The sequence below is a fragment of the Sparus aurata genome, chromosome 9 (genome assembly GCF_900880675.1).
Source record: "Sparus aurata chromosome 9, fSpaAur1.1, whole genome shotgun sequence".
NCBI lineage: Eukaryota > Metazoa > Chordata > Actinopteri > Spariformes > Sparidae > Sparus > Sparus aurata.
The window spans coordinates 26,369,591-26,389,910 of NC_044195.1; the positions used below are offsets into that span (position 1 = coordinate 26,369,591).

The 20,320-nt window shown below is 40.4% G+C and overlaps 1 protein-coding gene across 7 annotated transcripts in view; it reads right to left on the reverse strand.

Moving 5' to 3' along the window:
* The window catches only part of lrp1bb (low density lipoprotein receptor-related protein 1Bb), a 301,330-nt gene that overhangs the window by 13,502 nt on the left and 267,508 nt on the right, over nt 1–20,320 (reverse strand). For 5 of the 7 annotated variants that reach the window (XM_030428474.1, XM_030428470.1, XM_030428473.1 and 2 more), the window contains 14 exons: nt 18,860–18,966; nt 18,489–18,621; nt 17,090–17,212; nt 16,774–16,896; nt 14,730–14,870; nt 14,305–14,439; nt 12,980–13,099; nt 12,591–12,832; nt 12,050–12,273; nt 11,329–11,435; nt 9,441–9,557; nt 8,946–9,119; nt 6,471–6,596; nt 5,702–5,866 (listed from right to left, as the gene is read on the reverse strand). In XM_030428474.1, coding sequence (XP_030284334.1) covers nt 5,702–5,866; nt 6,471–6,596; nt 8,946–9,119; nt 9,441–9,557; nt 11,329–11,435; nt 12,050–12,273; nt 12,591–12,832; nt 12,980–13,099; nt 14,305–14,439; nt 14,730–14,870; nt 16,774–16,896; nt 17,090–17,212; nt 18,489–18,621; nt 18,860–18,966 — 2,037 coding nt within the window. The remainder of the gene's footprint in view (nt 1–5,701; nt 5,867–6,470; nt 6,597–8,945; nt 9,120–9,440; nt 9,558–11,328; nt 11,436–12,049; nt 12,274–12,590; nt 12,833–12,979; nt 13,100–14,304; nt 14,440–14,729; nt 14,871–16,773; nt 16,897–17,089; nt 17,213–18,488; nt 18,622–18,859; nt 18,967–20,320) is intronic. The other 2 variants (XM_030428475.1, XM_030428471.1) reach the window with 1 other exon arrangement.

Consider the following 20,320-nt stretch of genomic DNA (forward strand, 5'->3'; position numbering starts at 1 on the left):
CACAGCACAGCTGTTTGGTGACATTTCTGACCCTTCGTTGAAAATGAAAGCGCGTACTTATAGCCCTTTAAAAGAACAACTTCCTTGTATCTGTTATGCTTCTGCAGAAGTTTGTCTAAAATATCCAACACTTATTATGTTTCCATGGTCACGGGGAAAGTGCGAAATAAATAAAAATAAACATCACTTCCATCCATCGCTTTCAGGCAAACAGTCATGTGCGGATCAAGGAGACGATAGATTGGCAGCTAAGGTGCCCTTTTTCCTCAGTTATGTCCTCCAGGGCCATTTAGGTAATCCAAAATAATTCCCAGGCCAGACACAATATGCATATAATTCCTCAAGTGTCTTCTGGGTCTGCAGACAATCCTCCTCCTTGTCAGACGTGTCTGGATTATCTCTAACAGGGTGGCGTTCAGGAAGCATCCTAATCAGATGTCCAAATGACCTCCAGTTGCTTCAAAATGAGAAAAATGAGGGAGTGGTGATTCCAGTGTTTGTTTGTTTTTCTTCTTTTTAGACATTTTCTCATATACCTCAGTTTAGAGGAAAAACAACCCCTTTAACCAGCTTCAGTTTACAACTCACCTGCTTGTGGATCAGATTCATCTCAACCGGTAAAAAAACCCTCGATGGACTTCGGACTCGATAAACGTTCAATTACACCCAGAGGTCGGTGGGTGTTTTGCAATCAAGGTTAAAGGAGAACTTCGGTCGATTTAAACATGCAGCTTCATTGCTCAAGCTACCCTTGACTTGCCAGTACCGAAGACGCGAACAAATTTGGTCCAACCATTACAGAGCTCCGTGAACGGAGATGTAGCATTGAACGCTAACAGCATGGGGTCAGAACTTTAGACTGTGTTTTAAGCGTCTTAACATGCTCCACATCTCACACCAAAAGTTATGCAACATCAGCAGACACCTTAGCACACAGCACTGTAGCGTGTATGACTCAAAATGAATAAAAAAGTAGTTAAAACAATGTGTTTGTGCAAGGAGCTACTTACCTGTTTGTTGACATCGGCGTCTTCCGGTAGCTAGGCTAAACTAGCTGATCCGTCGAGCGTGCATTTACTCCCTCACTGGCGGAGACGGAAACGTAATCCAGCATTTTCGTGTTTATGTTCATAATGTACATGTCCATGTTACAGCCTGTCATGAGCCATGAGCCTTACAATAGCCTGTTAAGCCTGTTAAGTGCACACTCGATGGATATGCTAGTTTGGTCTAGCTACCGGAACACACGGATGTCAACAAACAGGTAAGTAGCTGCTTGCACAAACACACTGTTTTAACTACTTTTTTATTCATTTTGAGTCATACACGCTACAGTGCTGTGTGCTAAGGTGTCTGCTGATGTTGCATAACTTTTGGTGTGAGATGTGGAGCATGTTAAGACGCTTAAAACACAGTCTAAAGTTCTGACCCCATGCTGTTAGCGTTCAATGCTACGTCTCCGTTCACAGAGCTCTGTAATGGCTGGATCAAATTTGTTCGCGTCTTCGGTACTGGCAAGTCAAGAGTAGCTTGAGCAATGAAGCTGCATGTTTAAATCGACCGAAGTTCTCCTTTAAGCAGTGAATGATCGTCCACAAAAACAGAAGGGGAGTCTGCCTTTGGCCACGGCATAAGCATTCTGAGTCTTATTAATACATATCTGATGAATGCGGGTCCAATTTTCACTCTTACTCTGATTTTGGTTTCCACCCTCTGTCTGAGGGAATATCAGGCTCTTTAGCCGCTAAACGCTCCACCACGTTCAGCGGCTAGTCGCTTACTTGGACTGTGCACCCTGGTAGCGTAGAGTAAAAACCATAACCATGACCTCAGAATCGCTGAAGTGCTCCATGCATATCGCTAAGGTGGACTGTCAGATGATACTGTAATTCCATGTGTGCTCATCACCACAATAGACACACACACACAAAGCCATTTGATCCGCTGTTAATATAAAATGATCGTTTGTAGCAGCTTTATTGTCACGGCGCGTACAGATGTCAAGCCTGTAGGTTAGAGTCAGAACATGGATGAAATAGATCTGTACGTCCACAGTGTTCTCAGCTCTATATTCACCACGACGGCCGGACACAAAATCCAGCTGCTGCTGAACTCTTTCTCTCCATCACAGGAGATGAGATAAATACACAAATGGAATCCACACGCCTGTGCCACAGGCGCATCTGACTGTGTCCCACTTGCAGTTTTGGTGAGTCATAATAAAAATTTGACATCTTTCGAAGCTGTGCGCTGCCCCAATGCACCGCTGGAGTGAAATGAGTGTTATTTATTGTTAGCAAAAGTAACACATTACCAGCAGGTGGAAACGTTTCAATCAAATCAGCTCATTTTAAAACGCCACACTCCCTGCCTCAATTTACTCACGCTCGCAGTGGACGGGCAGGAGCGTCAAGGCTGTTTTGAGGGCTGTTCAGAAAAGGCAACAATCGTCGCTGCCCAGACACGACTGCTTGCATAGAAGACAACAAAGTTGCCATGGATACAGGTCTCGCCATGTAGGTCACACTGCTTGGTAATTTCACACTCCACAACTCTGTGGCTGGGATAATCTGGGTTTGAAATGTCCAAGAGACAATCATTCTGTCTCCAGTCACTTCTCTGTCAACTTAATGGCTGCTGGGGCTGTAAGCTTTCCCAACAGGCAGAACCCGTCCAACTCCGTTTCTACTGTAGAGGCTTAAAACCTCCCAGGCCCGCTGAACTACCCGTTGTATCCTTATCACTGCTTTCAGTTCTCTAAAACTCAAGTGAACACTGGTACATACTTGTAATTTGAAAGCTGGAGCTACAGGTTGTGAAAAAAAATCAGGTAGTCAACCTGTAATGCAGTCAGCGTTTCGTACTGTATAGTGTCTCATGTTTGTCTATACAACATGTCAAATGTCGGCTCACCACAGCATCGACTTCAGTCACATCTCATAAAAAATGCACTACTACATTCGTTGTGCCTTGTCTTTCTTGCAGTTTGTCAATTTGTTAAGAGATGAATTTCACTTTAAAGCCTCGAATGTATCAGACTGTGGAGGTGGGGTTTCACCGGTGTCCAAATTAGTAGTGCTGTGTAAAAATGATGATGCGCAGCCTCAGGCCTTCTTTTCAAGACACCGGACAAGTGGTCAGTTTCAATTTTGAGAGGGACATCTATGTATAGACACATGTTCAACTTGGTAATAAGGTTGGTTACACTTTAAGAAGGGGATCATTATGTTTGTGCGCTCTGATACTTGCAGACTTCCTGTGGCAGTGTGTTAGTAGATGCATGATTTGTTTGCAGTGTTGTTGTTGTTCCAGGAACATCACTGGAACTGACCAATCGTGATTTTGTAATTTTTAGCTGTGTTACTTGGGGAAAAACACGCACATGGGAGAAGTTATTTTTTTAAACACATGTTAACTGTTATGAAAGGGTCTATTTGAACCCAAACCATGTTTTCCTAAACCTAACCCGAGTGTGTTTTTGTTCCTTTAACCTAGCCAGTGATAGAAAGCTGAACAGAAATGGAAGATAAACGTCTACAGTATAACAAACTTTTTTAGTACAAGATAAGAACCCAGGCCTACTGAACGAGAGGACTATACTGAACCCATTCGGTGACAAAAACTATCTCTAGCTGTGGACTTGTCATTTTTGAATCAGTTTTTCAATCAGTGGGTTTTAACACACATGGAGAACAAAACCCAACTATTAATGTCTACGCAGTAAATTTGCTAAAGAATGAGGGGAACGATATGTTGTTTGTAAAAGACTGGCGTGCTACTTTTTACCGCCAAGAATTTGATTTAGAATAATTGTTTAAAAAACCAAAAAGGAGATAAGCCCTTTGGTAGATGTTTCAGCCAACGAGTGTAAAATTACTGTAGCACCCATTACAAAACACACTTTTAATATGAAATAATGAAGCTGTAGGAGCTTTCAGCCAAGTAAAGAGATGCATTATGGAAATATTTCCTGGTCCCAGTAGTTTTAATTCAGTGCTATGTTTTTTTTCCGAAACACTCTAGGGACATAATAATTGCCAAATTAAGAGAGACATGAGAAACAAACACACAAAAAAATAAATAAAATAAAAAGATAAATAAAATGGTCTACTGCCATCTCGTAGAACAATCATCTTTGTTTTAGCTTTTTTCCCATACATTTGTGAATTATTACACTCAAAACTACATACATACGGGATGGGATATCTCAAAAAAACACGGCAAGAAGACAGTTGGGAGCGTCTGTGGTTTAAGTGCAGGTAAACCATGCAGTGATAGGGACAAAAGAGCGGGAATTCAATGTCACTTTGTGTTTTTATAGAGAAAACTGGACACTTTCCAACCTCTAATTGTTTCTGAGGTTCCCATTTTATCGCCAAAGTGGGGACTTCAAGAAACCTATTTGACTTTATTTGCTCCCTTGCTCATCTTCGGGGCACTCGCTGATATTCAATATCGACCGAAACAGTTGCCAAGCATGAATGAAACAAAAGGCACAGTGTTCCCGGCAGCGCAGTGGATATCACAACGCTTTCGTTTTCCTGTCAGCTTTTCCTCTCACCATAAAGCGGCATACAATACATCATCCCCGTGTAGCATGTTGGACATGAAAAAACCTGTTGGTGAATAAAACCAATAGGAGCCCTGCCTTCTCTTTTTTCAGTCCTGACGCCTTACTGCAGCGATCCTCCATGATTACTCTGATCCTGATAGACAGACTCCTTTCTGTTTAATGAGCAGCGGTGATTATCTCGGCGTCTTTTTATGTCATGTCGCGCTGTTTTAAAAGCAGAATTTGAATTTTAAAAAAGCCAGAAACGTTGGTTTAATTTTTTAAAATACCAGTTCACTTACTGTCGTGCCAGTATGTTTTCTTTAATTCCAAAGGAAAATATAAACAGATGTTACTCTAGCTTTAAATAGATTTGAAGGAATAAACATTTATTCAAAAATAATCACTAATCAAAAGTCTATCTCTCCAGCTGTTCAGTGTATCCGCTGTGACTCCCTCAAACCAAAACACACAGCTTAGTTTCTAATTTTATTTACTGTACATCACTCGGTTGATCTTTAATAGAGCACCGCACTGCATAAAACATTTATGTAGGAAAACAGGCCACACTTTGTGTATCGGGGCAATTGCCCTGGTGATTTTTGTTTCATGAGAAATGGAAATGGAGATGTTGTGGATAATTGCTGTGATGGGAATATGATGTACAGGGCTGTAAATCACGGATAGCATCGTTAATAGGGCTGTACATCCTGATTCAATTCCAGCGCTGACATCTCAGCATATTCACACCCAGTCGGTAAATTGTGGGGTAGAACTGTTTCCAGAAAACCATGAAAGCATGAAAGAGGACCCTGACATGAAAGAAGGCTGATATTTGAGGCTTGTTGGACGAGAGCCTAACTGACAAAAAAAAAAAAGAACTGCTCGAGTGGCAGATGTAATGTGGCAAAAATTTGAGCTGGAGTGGGTAAAGCGTGGAAGTTTAAAGGGAGACAAATGCGGCTGTGCCGCATCACGCTCTGGGTCAGCGTGCAGGAGGGGAAAAAGGCAGAGAACTTAATGGAACTGAAGAAGTCTGTTTGTAGCAGTTTGGTCTTCCCGGAGCTGAACATAAAGGACTCTACAGCAGGATAACAAAACACAGACCATAAACACGATGCTTGATGCTTGGATTTGAAGAAGACCTACCCAGGGGTGAGCCCATGCAGGTGCCTCCATTTAGGCAGTAGTCTGTGCAGTGGTTGACCTCACAGCGCTCTCCTGAGAAGTCGGGCCAGCAGTAGCACCTCCAGTCTCCTTTTTCGTTGGCCAAGCAGCGGCCTCCGTTCTCGCAGGGGGGCCGGCACAGTTCACCTTCACAGCAGCAAAGCCCACATCACTCACTGTGCTGCAGTGTGTAGCAGTCAATCACATCAAACAGCGCTATGCTGTATTGTCAGACAGCAACAATGGTGCGAGGTGTGAGCCAGAATTTTCAAGTAGATGAACAAAAAACTGCATGCAGGGAGCACACATCAGATGTTTACAATGCAGTGTTTTCGGGTCCCAGCTATGAACAACTGTGGACGTCTACTCATATTTGAGTTTTGGTGGTGTATTCTGACAAGCCCCTGAAGTTAAGCGTATCCAGTGTGGCAATTATGAAGTGTATTCAAAGTGTTGAGTTTATTTGAAGCCAAAAAAAAAAAGAAATCTATGATCTTTTTGAGGAAATACCTGTAAAAACTGGTACTGCGACAGCTGTGAAAGGATGACTATTGGTGCTTTCACAACATTTTAATAGAATTATATTTTTGTGTGTTTTGGTTTTGTGTCCGCCCCCCAAAAGTCACACAAACGGGCCATGAAATTTGAATAAAGACCTTATGCTAATGCCACATCGCAAAATAACAATCAATAAATCTAAAACAATACGTATTCTCATTTAAAAAAAAAGGTATAACAACAACATGCCTACCTGAGATGATGGCGTCGCTACAGGTGCCATTGACGAGCACCTTCCCCTCTGGACAGGTACATCTGGCACCGGTTGGGTTGAGCAGACACATGAAATCACAAGACATTCTCAGGCATGGATTTGAAGCTGTGGAGAGAGTGGAAAAAAACAGAGGAAAAAAAAAAAAACTGAGCCAAGAAGATAATCTGTCAGCCTGGCCTGAGATGAGACAGAGACATTTGTTTGTAAAGCAAAAAAAAAAAAAAAAAAAAAGTGTTTGTTCTTTTCTCAGATTGAAGCCATTTCAAGTGTTTTTAATTTGTGTTTGTGAAGGGTGTGATTTGATTGAAGCCCACAGAAGCGCAGGGCTAAACATACGAACAACTTCAACAACACTCAGATTGAATAACCTGTGTTTGTTCTCTAATTAATTAGCTGCACTTTAAAGCATACTGTGAACACTTACATATAGGGGGTTGCATCAGGTTTTGATATTGATAATCACTTTGTGTGAGTTTATGAAAGAAGTCCGGGAATCACTGCTTTGAATGTAATGTTTGTGTCCAGATGCATTAGATGTAAGAAACACTAATAAGAAGGATCTTCAGTTATGATTTACAGATGTGATTTAGATACAGAGTCGAAGATATTTTTTTTTTTATGTAATCCTATAATTATGTCTTCCCACTTTATGTCTCTTGACAAGTCGTTAACGATTACAACACTGTACTAAAAATAATCAGTGCACAGATTTCTTACACAGCACATGAGGATGAAAGCCCCGAACAAATCTAAATGGTTGTTAGGGTTTTGCTGAAGCTATCAAGCCTTCATGTCACAGCTTTTTGCAGGCTGTGCACATCTTTTTCCTCCCACAGACTTCACACCACACACTACATGGCTGGCCTTAATGAGTCTCCGGGGGGAACGGAACAGCTGCCCTTTAAGTGAAAAACTGACCAAGACTGAGCTGTCTGATGCTCTATAACCATTAACTCCAGAGATATAACAAATAACTGAGGCCGGCCTGCTATATGAGGAAAGTGGGGGAAAGGCATGGTTGCATTGATTGACTTTGTCTGTGTTCTTTGGGGCCGTCCACACATTATGTAGCTGAAATCCTCAGCTGCATACTCAAACTATAAAAGCAAGACTTTTCTTTTATACAAGACAAGTGGTAAGTACATTTGTCTGAGAAAATAAAAGCCTTTTTGATTTGTTTTACCCAAATATAGTTTATTTTTTATTTTCATACTGCGCTATTTATCTATAACTTAAGGTTTAACATCCAGTGGATCTTTTGAAAAACTACATCCATCCCAACACTCTTTAAATTATCACTGATTATGTACCATGGCTGTCTGTGACCTGTGACAGTAAGCTATTATTTCCTTTCTTTTATTTTGTTCCATTCACATTAATATATGTGGTTTGTTAAAATGTTGAATGTTACAGTGCGCCTTGCCTTGCGTGCCTGTTTTGTTAATTGCCTCGTGAATACAGTGTGCAAGTCTTGAACTGTATAAACACCATTTTGTGGGCAATTTTTATACAAAAAAAGAAAAATCTTTTCAATGCATCTTTTATCAAGCCTTAGAATTGAGAATCAGAACAAAACCGCACCTAAAACTTAACCCGAGGTAACATCCGACTAAAACAATATCTGAAGGAAGTACAAAGTGAAGCTACCTTGAAAATTAAGATTGAATAAACAGCGATTGTAATGCAGGACAAAAGTCTGAACTTATATTAAAAGAACGAACAAAAAAAAAGCGATCCTGGTCCAATATTCAGCTCACGCAGGTACGACGAGGAAACTTGAAACCTTCAGCGCACAAACGCTGATAATGGACTTCACAGTGAAGTAAGAGACATCCAGCAGCTTTCCTGCAAAACCACTGACAGGTTCACATTTGTATGTGTCATAAGCTAAAGAACATGTTGACCTTTCTACAAAACGTGTGATATCACAGTCGCTTTACATGTTAATGACCTGACTCTCATGGGCAGGCGGAGGGGGGATGGTGGCGGAGTTACAGGCCGGTGACTGAGGATTGAGACTGTGTGGTGTGTAAACCACTGGAACCGCAGGAATAATTTTACACCTTGTTTGTGGCGACAAAAATAATATACTTTTGATGGGAAGTCCAGAAAGCTTCAGTTGTGCTTGTGGAGACCAAAACAGGTATTTTAAACCGTTAAAATACCTGTGTTTAAGACATGATGTTTTCCAAACCCTCGCCACGTGGTTTTTGTGCCTAAACTTAACTAAAGCATAAGCAGAAGCGTTTGGGTTTAGACGTCTCCTGCAAAGTCGTTACACTTTTGTAATAACATAAATTTGCAAGAATTGTGGATATTTCTAAGAGGGTCAAGGACTAGATGTAAATTTAAGGAAGTTAATTAGAGCTTTAATGTGGAACAAACAATACCAGAAACACATTATTAGCCAAAGCTCTTAAGACATGTCTGGAGGGGATCGACGCGACCACTCACCATCTTGTTGTTTGTAACGGTGGGAGATCAAAACATTAGTCGGCTTCTCCATCCCCAAATTGAGAAACTCCACCGGCTGTTTGCCGTATTTGTGAATCTTGAAGACCTCGTGTTTTAGTCCAGTTCCGTAGATGAAGTCTTCAAATATATCGAGTCTGTATGGTTGTGAGATCCCTGTCAATGCAGCAGAGAAAAATAAAGCTGGTGAAAAAAATCAAGTAACCCTTCCAGAACACTCACAGGCTTGGGAAGATGAAGGTTCATATCCTGTGGCGGATAGAAGAAGCGGGAATGTTGCAGTGTGGGCAGATTTGATCTTAACATGTTTTTTTTTTTTTTTTCTTTTTGAAGCTTACCCCTTTTGAAAACACACGAGCAGTGTTTTTCATTACGATGTGATAAAAAAAAAAAAAAAAGTTGAGGGAACGAAAGCGAGGCTGGAACAGTGTGTGTTTAAAATGGAGAGGATGTGCTTTGTTTTCCACTTGGCTTTACCGTGTCTGTCACTGATTGTCACCAGAGGGTCCGAGCCATCCAATCTCATGCTCCCTATATGTGAGAGCTCCGGATCTGCCCAGTATAATCGCTGGTTGAAATAATCAATGGCCAGCCCTGTGGGAGGATGAAGGAAAGAGATTTATTTACCTGACAAATTACACAGGGCTCATCATGGAATCCCTCAATGCGGGAGCCCTCCAGGTTAGAATAGCTAATGTACGCATGTGGCAGATCGGCAGCGTGCGGAGACAGGGCGGCTTTTGTTTCTACCACCCTCTGGCTGTTTGCATTCAACATTCGTTTTCCTCGTGTCATGATAACGTAGCGGATCTGCCGTCTTGTTGTGCGCTGCAACTTTGATAGCAGAGCGTGGGCGTGCTTACGTTACAATTTCAAAAGCGGTGAGTCACTTTTACCTTCTCCCAAAAGTCTGACTGGATAATTGAGCACCTGGCTGGGGTGTTTAAACAGGTTTGCTTTTTTTTTTTTTTGCCACAGATGATGAATTCCCCTTTTTGTTACGGAGATGGAGCACGCCTCCTTGAATTAAAGGAGGCCAAAGCAGCTCTTCAAAACTAGATCAGCACTAAGCGTTTCCCTATAGACAAACCAACGGCTGTAAAGTATGCCTGACTTATACATCTCCTTCCTCTTGTGCTCTATAGCGTTAAAGCGCTATAGCTTCAAAGCCACATTTATTGGCAGGAGCGCTGTGGCGGCACATTGACACACGTACGTCTATTCACCGTAGCAATACAATAGTTTATGGGTCATAATATAGACTCAAGAAGCAGAAATAAACAAATAATAACAACATACAAATCAGACAGTGCTGTGTATATTCGGGGGCTTTCAGAGACTTGGATGCAGCGAATCAAATTTGACACATGGTGACTGTGTTTTTATTACTTCCTCTGCTATGATTATGATGGCGGGACGTTGTTGCTGTGAATACCAATGTCCATTCTAAACCATTTCTATGGATTTCTATAGCATGGTCATATATATATATATATATATATATATACATATATATATATATATATATATATATATATATATATACATACACACACACATTGTCGGCATTGGCATTCTCAAATGTCAAGGTAACCGCTTTTCAAAAACACTACGAGGTCATGTAAGTATTTATGCAACTTAAATTAATGTGGATGTGACTCAGTGGCAAAACTAAATGCCAACGCTCCTGTTAAAACGTGCTTTTACGCTGTTAGTTATTAGTCTTTTATCTGATGTTTTTTCATGTACCGCACATATGTTGGGAAATGTAATGTCTTCTGATGTGCATCACTCTTAGATTCTCAACGCTGGGAGGACTTTTAGACAATCATGTACAATCATATAATTCAAAGGGTCGCTGTACTCCACACGTTACCACTCACAATGGTAGACTCTTGTTTAAGTCAATCAGAAATATAGAAATCCGGACAGGTGATTAAACATACATATACAGTAGATGCATGTTTAACTGTGACTGCCAACCAGTCTACTCAGTTGAGTCCAAACAACTTAGCATCGTGTAGGATTGCTTTTGTGCGCATGTCCCTGTTTTGTTTGTTCTCATGAACTAACGCCAAAATCTATATGTGTGTGCACAAGCCTATGAGGATGCGATACATATTTCTGCCATTAAATGTTCAGGTTTGGCACCAGCAGCAGAGAAGAATGCCGGAGGATGTAAACATGAATGTATAAAATCACAATTATCCAGCATCAGGGATACAGACAATGAGTTTTTGAGAAAAACAGAAATGTTGTTTGTTTTCATGTAAACTCCCCAGAGTTCCTTTAAAATATCAACGTTAAAACAGGAAATAACTACATAGCAAGATAAATAAATTTGAGCTTTAAAAGAAACACCTACCAGTGGGTCTCCTGAGATTTTTCTCCAGGAGCACTCGACGTAAGGAGCCATCCATGGCCGATTCCTCTATATGAGAGTGATCACTTATTACGCTCCAGTACATCATCCTGCAAGAGACAAACAGTTACTCTTACTCTTACTTTGATCTTTCTACGTAACATAGTGTACTTATTTTAATTTATTAACCTGTTTTACATCCCTAAAAACATCTTCTTCTAAAACTGCAAAGAGTATGCACACACTAAGCCTTAGTTCCCACATGGCCCAATGAATGAATCCACATAAAAAGCCTGTTGTGTCCAAGTATGTCACAGCTTTTGCATTTCAGTCCAGACCTTGAGATTCTTTCATACATTTTCCACACTCAAGTACTGAAAATTGATCCACTGACAAACTGTACACATACAAACAAGGTCCTCATCTTCATTTTGTTTTCCGTCTTTGATAAAGCATCTCACAGCTGTCTTGATGGCCAAGCATCCGCTTTCTATAGTTGCCTCTCATTCAAGTGCTTAGCCAGTAAGAAGGCTTTCACTATGAGGCCACAGCAGAGGTGTGTTTGGCAAGATATATTGTGGGAACTGTTAATGGGACTTTGTGGTTGAATGGTTGATAATTATGATGTTCCGGAGACTATTTGCAGTATAACACACCTGTCTACGTGGCGTGTGTCTTGAGAGATTTCAGCAGGAGAAAGAGAATCGCTATGTGCACAACTCACCCTCTGGCTGGGTCGACAGCGATGGCATATGGCTCTCCTGCTATGTCAGTAATCAGGCGGGTGCAATTTGGTCCCTTAAGTTGCCCCACGTTTATGGAATATCGTAATTTAGTCCAGTGGGCTGTGTAATAGCTGAACCAGTGCATCCGCGAGTGATCAGTCCAATAAATGTTGCCTGTGATCCAGTCAGCAGAAATATCTCTGGGTCGACGGAAGTCTGAACACTGCAAGCGATAAAAGCCACAAAGTCAGGGCTCGGTTAGACTTTTATGCAGAGGTGCGTCTCATAATAGACACACAAGGAGACGTTTAATATAATGCGACCGATTACTATCTGTAAAATAATTTAACTTGTGGGTAATATAATTTATCACCTTTTTTTCTTAGATTAATGCTGACATTATCTGTGGTAATAAGAAATAACTAGACATATTAGGGAATATTTGACATATAACACTCAATTTTACAATGTTTTTTTTTGTATTGAAGTTGACAAAATGTGACATTAAAAAAAAAAAGAAAAAAGGTTGAATATACTTACAATGTTCCTGACATTCGTTTTACTTTGAGTTCTCTCTAGAGTGTCTTTGTAAAAAATCCCACCAGGGTTAAATTGGGTTGCCCAGATAAACTTCTGGTGGTGAAACAGAGCATCCATCCCAATAATTCGGGCATTGTCCTCAATGTGGGTGAGAATCTTGTGCCCGTGGCTCTGGTTAAATGGGTACACAAAACTTCGGATCTCAGTGTCGTTGGCTATGTAGAGCACTCGATCTTCTGGTCCTGCCCAGATGAGTTATTAACATGTAAAAAAAAAAAAAGAAATCAAAAGAAAATTGGTGTATTAGACATTGCACTCATTTACATACGCATTAACGTGTATGCAGAGTACATCAAAGGACTCCTTTGTAACAAACACTAGGATCACACCTTTCGCTATGCAGTTGCCATTGATCTCCTTGTAGTTTCGGTCACACGTGCACTTGAAAGATCCTTTAGTGTTCGTGCAGTAATGCGGACACGTGTCAAACTGCAGACATTCATTGATCTCTGAAAAAACATAAAAACACTGATTTACTTGGGAACAAATAACCTCATCATATATTTCGATCAGTAATCAAACACTTTGTATTCTTTCAGAGGTGACGCGTTACAAATGTACAAGCACATTGCAGCACAGAACAGGCGAGTCAAGGCCTGGTTAGAAGTGGACATGATGTGCATAAGAAACACAAACAATGTGAACCTTATTTTCATTTTCCCCATGGTAAGTGGGGCCCTAGAGCAATTGCTAAAGAGGCAATTATATGCATGCGGTAAATGACACTTTACTCTTTCTGCAGAAGCAACAAGCACCAAGACAAAAAGCTAAATCAACTGGGAAACGAGAAGCAGGTTGAAGGGTTGACTAGATATTTTAAATCCCATCTCTTGAGACTAGAATAACAGCAATCAATATTTTTCATCCTAAATTTTTAAGTTCATTGTATGTATAGATGGCGAGCTAAAAAATGCCTTGAGGAGATTGTGTGAGTGGGAGAGAGGGGATCAAGAACGTAACATTTGGAAAGCAGAAATCTATCTATCTATCTATATATATATGTATATATATATATATATATATATATATATATATATATATGTATATATATATATATATATATATATATATATATATATATATATATATATATATTTTTTTTTTTTTTTTTTTTTTTTTGTATATTGCGGTATTTCTCAGTTACCAACATTTTATTTCATGAGTCTATTAAAAAAGTACCTTTAACCGAAGACACAACTGCTCTGTTGCAGCTTATCAACAATAAATTATATTTAGATTTTCAGTAAAATATTACAGGGACTGTCAGTCTGTGTCCTGTCAAGAGGTTCTCCACATAATGGGGGAAAAACTGGCAGCTTGAAACTAAGCCTGTCGTAAAACTGGAGGCATTAGCCTGACATGTTTTGACATGACAACTCAAATAGCCACATTATTTGTGTCCACTTGAACCATTTCTGTTGCCACGAAACGGCTTGTCTGTTAGTTGGTATTACTTAAATTCGAATGAGTTGAAACTCAAAGGAATATATTTAGGTGACACCTGACAGCTTCCGCAAGGATAACTTAATTAATGCCATCTTAACCTGGCTGATTCATGCAACAGTCCAATATGGAAAAATGGTACAGCAGAACTGGTGATCTCGAACTGTTTGTGATAATGGGGGAAAAAGAGTCAAACTGATCACACAGTTACCTTCACACTGGCCTGTCTTCTGGTTCCTCTTAAAGCCAGCTTTGCACTGGCATATAGCATTAACATTCGTCTGGTTGCAAACCGCATCCTCTCCACACGGATTTGTTTTCTTTCCACATACATCTCCGCTGGAAACTACAAATAAAAGACAGGACTTTGATTACACTTCAGTCCTCTGAATCTTAGACACCTGCTGTGTTTTTCTTTTGATGTGCAGAAGGCAAGAGGGCATCATCCCCTTTCATATAGCACACAACACAACTCAGACATGGGCATACATATATTACCATAAACAACAAAACATTGCATCTAAAATGAGGAGATTACAGAGCTTCCTGATAACATCATCGTGACATTCCGTACTTTTCATCTCTTCCGAACGGCTCTTTGATCTGTTTGGTCGAGTTAACTGCCGCTGTACTCACGGGCCTTGCAGTCTTGCTCGTCCGAGCCGCCGTCGCCGCAGTCGCTGAAGAGGTCGCACTGCAGCTGGATCGGGATGCAGCGCTGGTTGCCGCATGTGAACTCTGTCTTCCCACAAGGTCGAGGTCTTCCGGCCACCACCTCTGCTTCAGGACATGCGGTTACAGTGGAAAAAGGCAAAGAGAACTGATCCCACTGCTCAAACAGGAATAGATTCAAGATCAAATATGCGGGTTGGAGTTCCAAAAGATACCGTACGACTGTGTCTTGAATACTTTCACTTATGCGTCGCTGCTATTTGAAGATAAATGTAATGGTCTAGTGAACTAGTATGCATGATAAATGCTTTAACACAGATCATTTTGAACTATAATCGTTCTGTAATTGTCAATTTGCAGCAGGAAAGGATGTAACATACTCAAAAGAAAGCAAAAGCTTCATTTTCTGGCAAACAAAAATGCTGAGACTGTATATTTTGTTTTATGGCCATCAATTTACTTAAATTAACTGTGCAGTTTTCATCTCTCACAGCAATACATATGGGAAAAGAATGGCCCCATCCACCACGGGCACGACAGAAAAGAAGGAGAGGAAAAGCGGGGGAGAGAGTGGATCGACGGAACAGTAGGATTAAGGTGAGATTGAAAGGATGGATGGCGGCATGAGGCATACAATGGTGAGAGGTAATGGAGTGAGGTAAGAGATGGATGGAAGTATCAATGGAATCAGAGAGGAAGATGAATGGAGGACATAAGGAATGAAAGAGTGAAAGATGAGAGTGAGAAGTGATTTGTCCCTTCCTCTCCTGTCCGCTCTGTGTGAGCCATCCAAAGGGCTGGCGTTGATTATGCCTTTAGACATATCAGAGAAAAAAATAGTCGATTTTCAGCACAAAAATCAGTAAAAAAAAACTAAAGAAAAGTTTTATAACATGGCCTGCAAATGTCTTATCTAAATGCAGTGGCAGATACTTCGCCCCCCGTCTTCCATTTGCAAACAAACTAAATGATGATGATTTGCAGCACATTAAGCTAACTATTGGCATAAAAAACGATTGCTATGAAATGTTTTCCACTGTTCTCAGGCTGCAGGATTGTATGTTTGCACGACATGTGCATAAAATACTGGGCATGACAGGCCGGAAACAGAACTGTTTTGAATGATTGTTGGATGCAGCGCTCACTTGCTGCCTTTGTGTGAATAGTAGTTACGAAAGTGGGGTTTCAAGAGTCCACAAGAGGGTCACGAGATAAAACTGAGTGGCCACTAGGTGATAAACAAATTGAGAAAGAATCATCCTGCCACACATTTGCTTTGCTTTTTCCAGGATATAGTTATTCAGTTAAAGGTCCAGTGTTTCGCATAAAGTGTGCAACCAACTGAATACCCCTCGCCTCCCCCTCCCCTACAGTGGCCTCTAAACATGATAACACTTGGTAATAACATAATTTGTAAATGCCACATTTATAGTTAATTAAACATAGTAGCGGTTAATTTTTTTTTAGAAACAATAAGATGCTTTATGAACCATTTTTCAAGCAATGGTGTATAAAGCAGGTGTATAATCATCAGTTGCAACTTTACAAATGGCAACTGCCTAATAAACTGTGAAAGAGGGCCAGCTCTCTCTGTAGCTCATTTTCAAGGTAACAAAAACACAATGATTCTTAGTTTCAGATTTTTATACACTAATGAATTCAAAATTCCGAATATTAGATTTTTTTCAGGCCGATAGATCCTCCTAAATGCTCCACACTTCACATAATTTCAGGGGTCACACATTAAAAGGGTTTGGTTAGAGTGCGGTCTGATGTCTTTTCCTGTCTTCATCAAATAGTCAACACAACATACAGCAGATTGCCAAGTTCTGTCCCGGCCCCACTTAGAGCTCTAAGCATTTCTATCAGGTTGAACCAATATCTCTGAGTGCATAAAGTGAGTACGGTTGTAAAATAATAAAAGTATAACTTATATTCTATCCTCACATACAAATATGCTTATTGCACATTCAACATCAGATCATGTATCAGCGCTTCCTGAGCTCACCACATTCCTCTTCATCCGAGTTGTCGCCGCAGTCGTCCACTTTGTTGCAGACTTGGTCTGTGCGCAGACACACGTGGTCGTTTCTGCAACGGAACGGCCTTGTAGGAGGGCAGGGAAGTTTGGCTGGAGAAGAAAAGACACAAGAAGCTAATGGATGTGTCTTTAAAAAATAAAAAAATAAAAAAATAACTGCTAGGGAATCTTGTAGGAAATGACAAAGAAATATTCCCTCGTGGAAAATAGAAAAATAGTGGGTTATAAAATATGCATCAATTGTCTTCAAAGGGAAGCCGTGTAAGTGACAATTTCAACCCACCGCACATGTCTGAGTCTTCGTCGGAGTTATCTCCGCAATCATCCTTGCCGTCGCACACCCACGTGTGGAGTTTGCATAACGTGTTGTTGCAGATGAATTCATCAGCCCGGCAGAAGAAAGCACCTGCAATTACACAGATAATTTCTAAAGACTTCTCAGTCGAACTCAGAAATTGCTACAGAAAGTTCAAGGTGAGAGCAAATGTGACTGAACAACTGTGTATAGCTTTGTATATCAGACATTATATTAAAGATAGATCATTTCACAAAATGATGCAGACAGCTCTCAATCACTTTCCCTCTCACCTGCAAACTCTGACTCTAGACCTGACCTTCTTCTCATTTCATATTTCTTGTTGTCATCGTATTCAAAACCACTTCCGTCACATGTGCAGTCAACTTACCAGTCAAAAAAAAGAAAAAAAAGAAGTAGGATATAAGATATTAATGGAATGTAGCTATGTACTTTATTTGAGTACTGCATAATTTTGAGGTACTTGTTACTGTACCAGAGTACACTGACATTTTCTTTACTACTACAAGAAGTAGTTTATACTTCCGCTCCACCATATTTAGAGACAAGCACTGTACTTTTTACTCACTACATTAATCTTTAATTATTAGTTACATTGCAGATAACATGCTGAATCAGAGCCAAATGAGTAAATGTTTAAATGTTTGACAAAATTATAAGAAAAACAAAAAAAACCCCATCAACAATGATTCCAATTATTGGAAAAATGTAGAATATCAGACCTGATATTGATTAATCCACAGTATACAAGATATCCATGTATGTAAACATAGTATGTCTATGTATCTTTTACTTTTACTTGGACTTTTGATACTTAAGTACATTTAATAAAGAACATGTTAAGAGTTTTACTTCAGTACTCCTCATATGAGTGACTTTGGCCTTACCAAAGTAATATTACAGAGTATCTTTACTTGGACTCAAGTCTGACTTTTGGGTACTTTCATACAACACTGCCAAATGCAGAGGCAGAGGCAGGCAACAAAGAGTGAGCTTTGACGATGAGCTGATATCCAAGTCTAACAATCCAAAATCCAAAAGGCAAACAACAAAAAGTCTAAGGAAAAAGTAAAGAGGAGCACAAAACTGAAAAACAAAACCAGACGCCACGGAGAACAAAGCGTGAACACAGCCGACACAGGAGGGGCGGAGGGAACAGGCACACGGGGCAGAAGAGACGCAGGAGACACAAGATGATAACAGACAAACCAACGAAAGCTAAAACGAACAACGCAGAATTGAATACACAAGGACTGACGAACAAATTAAACGCAGGTGTACACAGAAGAAGGGCGAAAAAAACAGACAAAGACAGGAAGTGGAAATTGAAACATGACAGTCTAGAAGCGTTACAATCGCGCCCTACCCTGGCTGCAGTTTTCCTCATCACTGTGGTCCATGCAGTCCAACACGTCATCACAGCGCCAGCGCCGAGGGATACAGTGAGCACGATTCAGGCAGAGGAACTCGTCCTCCCGGCACTCCTTCACACAGCCAATCTGACGAGAGAGAAACATCAGGAATCATAGAAAGTGTGCCTTATAGCGACGCTGTCAGCTGCAATCAGAGGAAAACCCAAACACTGAATGATTCATGTTTTAACCTAGATTGATCCGTGATTTGAAAAAAAAAAACTGCTCCCTCACCACGGAACTACTGTAAACTATGGAGCTGCACTGCTTAAAAGAACAACAGCATCTTTTGGTTTTTCTTCTTTCGAGTCTTCGCTGCACTGACCTCATCTGAGCCATCCAGACAGTTGTCATGTCCATCACATCGCAGGCTGGCTGACACACACCCTCCGCTGGCACAGACATACTCGTTGACGGAGCATGAAGGGACTACTGGAGGAGGACAGAGTATATCAGTCAACACCTAACCGTTTTATTTTTTTTCTCAGGTAGAACATCACCCAGCCGAGACCTTTTGAGCTTCTCGTTCCAGAAACATGTGGAAGCAAAAAAAATAAAAAACACACAAAAAAAAAAAAAACTCCAGGTGCTGCTAACTGCAAGTGGAGCTCTCGGAGAAAATGTATTGGAACGTGTCACTGCTAAGTATGTCGTCCTGCAGGTCGAAGAGCTCACACTGTGGACTACCTGCTGCTGAACAAAGTGCTCCGCAGTACTTGGCGAGTAGTGAACAGCGGAACTCAATGGAGCAAATGAGCAGAACCGAGGCTAATTCTAACCCCCCTGACCACAAAATTACCTAATGTTGTATCGCAGAACATTCACACACATTTCTCTTTAGTCTACAATATTGTGTCAAATCTCTTCATGTATTTCTTTGACCAGTTCCCACTAAGTTTATGTAAGGCCACTCGTAAAAATAATACAAATTAAATATTAAGCCCACACAAAAAGAGTGACCTTCCTGAGGGCATGTTTTTGTATTCATTGTGAGTGGCACTTAGACACTTTGCAGTGACCTTGCATCGGGCCTGAGTCTCGCACAGAATCACATTCGGTCTCTCTCCCAGCTGTTGACCAAGACAAGAAAAACTTTCTCGCATTAAAAATATTCCACAAGGATAACACAAGGTCTGGGTCTGGGTCTGTGTCATGCAGGTATAACTCAGTAGTAGTTATCCCTACCGGTTGGTACACCGTGTCCCATTCACTGGGTGTCTGAAACCCAAAGTCTTGTTCACAATTCTGCTTAATTAATACCTTTGTATGTCCTCGTCATTTTGAGATTACATCCAAAAATGGCAGAGGGAAGAGGAGATGCACCAAGTTTCCTCTGGAATAACTTGTATTCTCAGAAAACCAGAAAAAAATATGTTTTTTAATCTACAAAAAGTGGTGAGAATTTTTTTTATCCAGACTTTAATAACATTCTCCTGTACTGGACTGAAAATACATCGGTCTACATCAGTCCTGTTCGGCCTATTCAGATCCTTCCTTATTTGGCATGCTCCATTGAAAATGAAGCTATAATTTACATTTAAATAACTTGATTAAACAGCAATATCCATAGCATATCTAAGAGTCTTCAATTTTATTTAAATAGACAGAACGGACCCTTTGATGCGTAACATCCACTGGAGTGGACAGATGTATCTTCAGTCACAGGAAATAAGAAAAATAATCTAAAAATCCGGTAAAAGTTTTTGCAGACATTTCTTATTTAGTTAAAAACTTCAGTGTTTACCAGTCTGGTTCTCTCCCAATAAAATTATTTAACGGTAGTTCC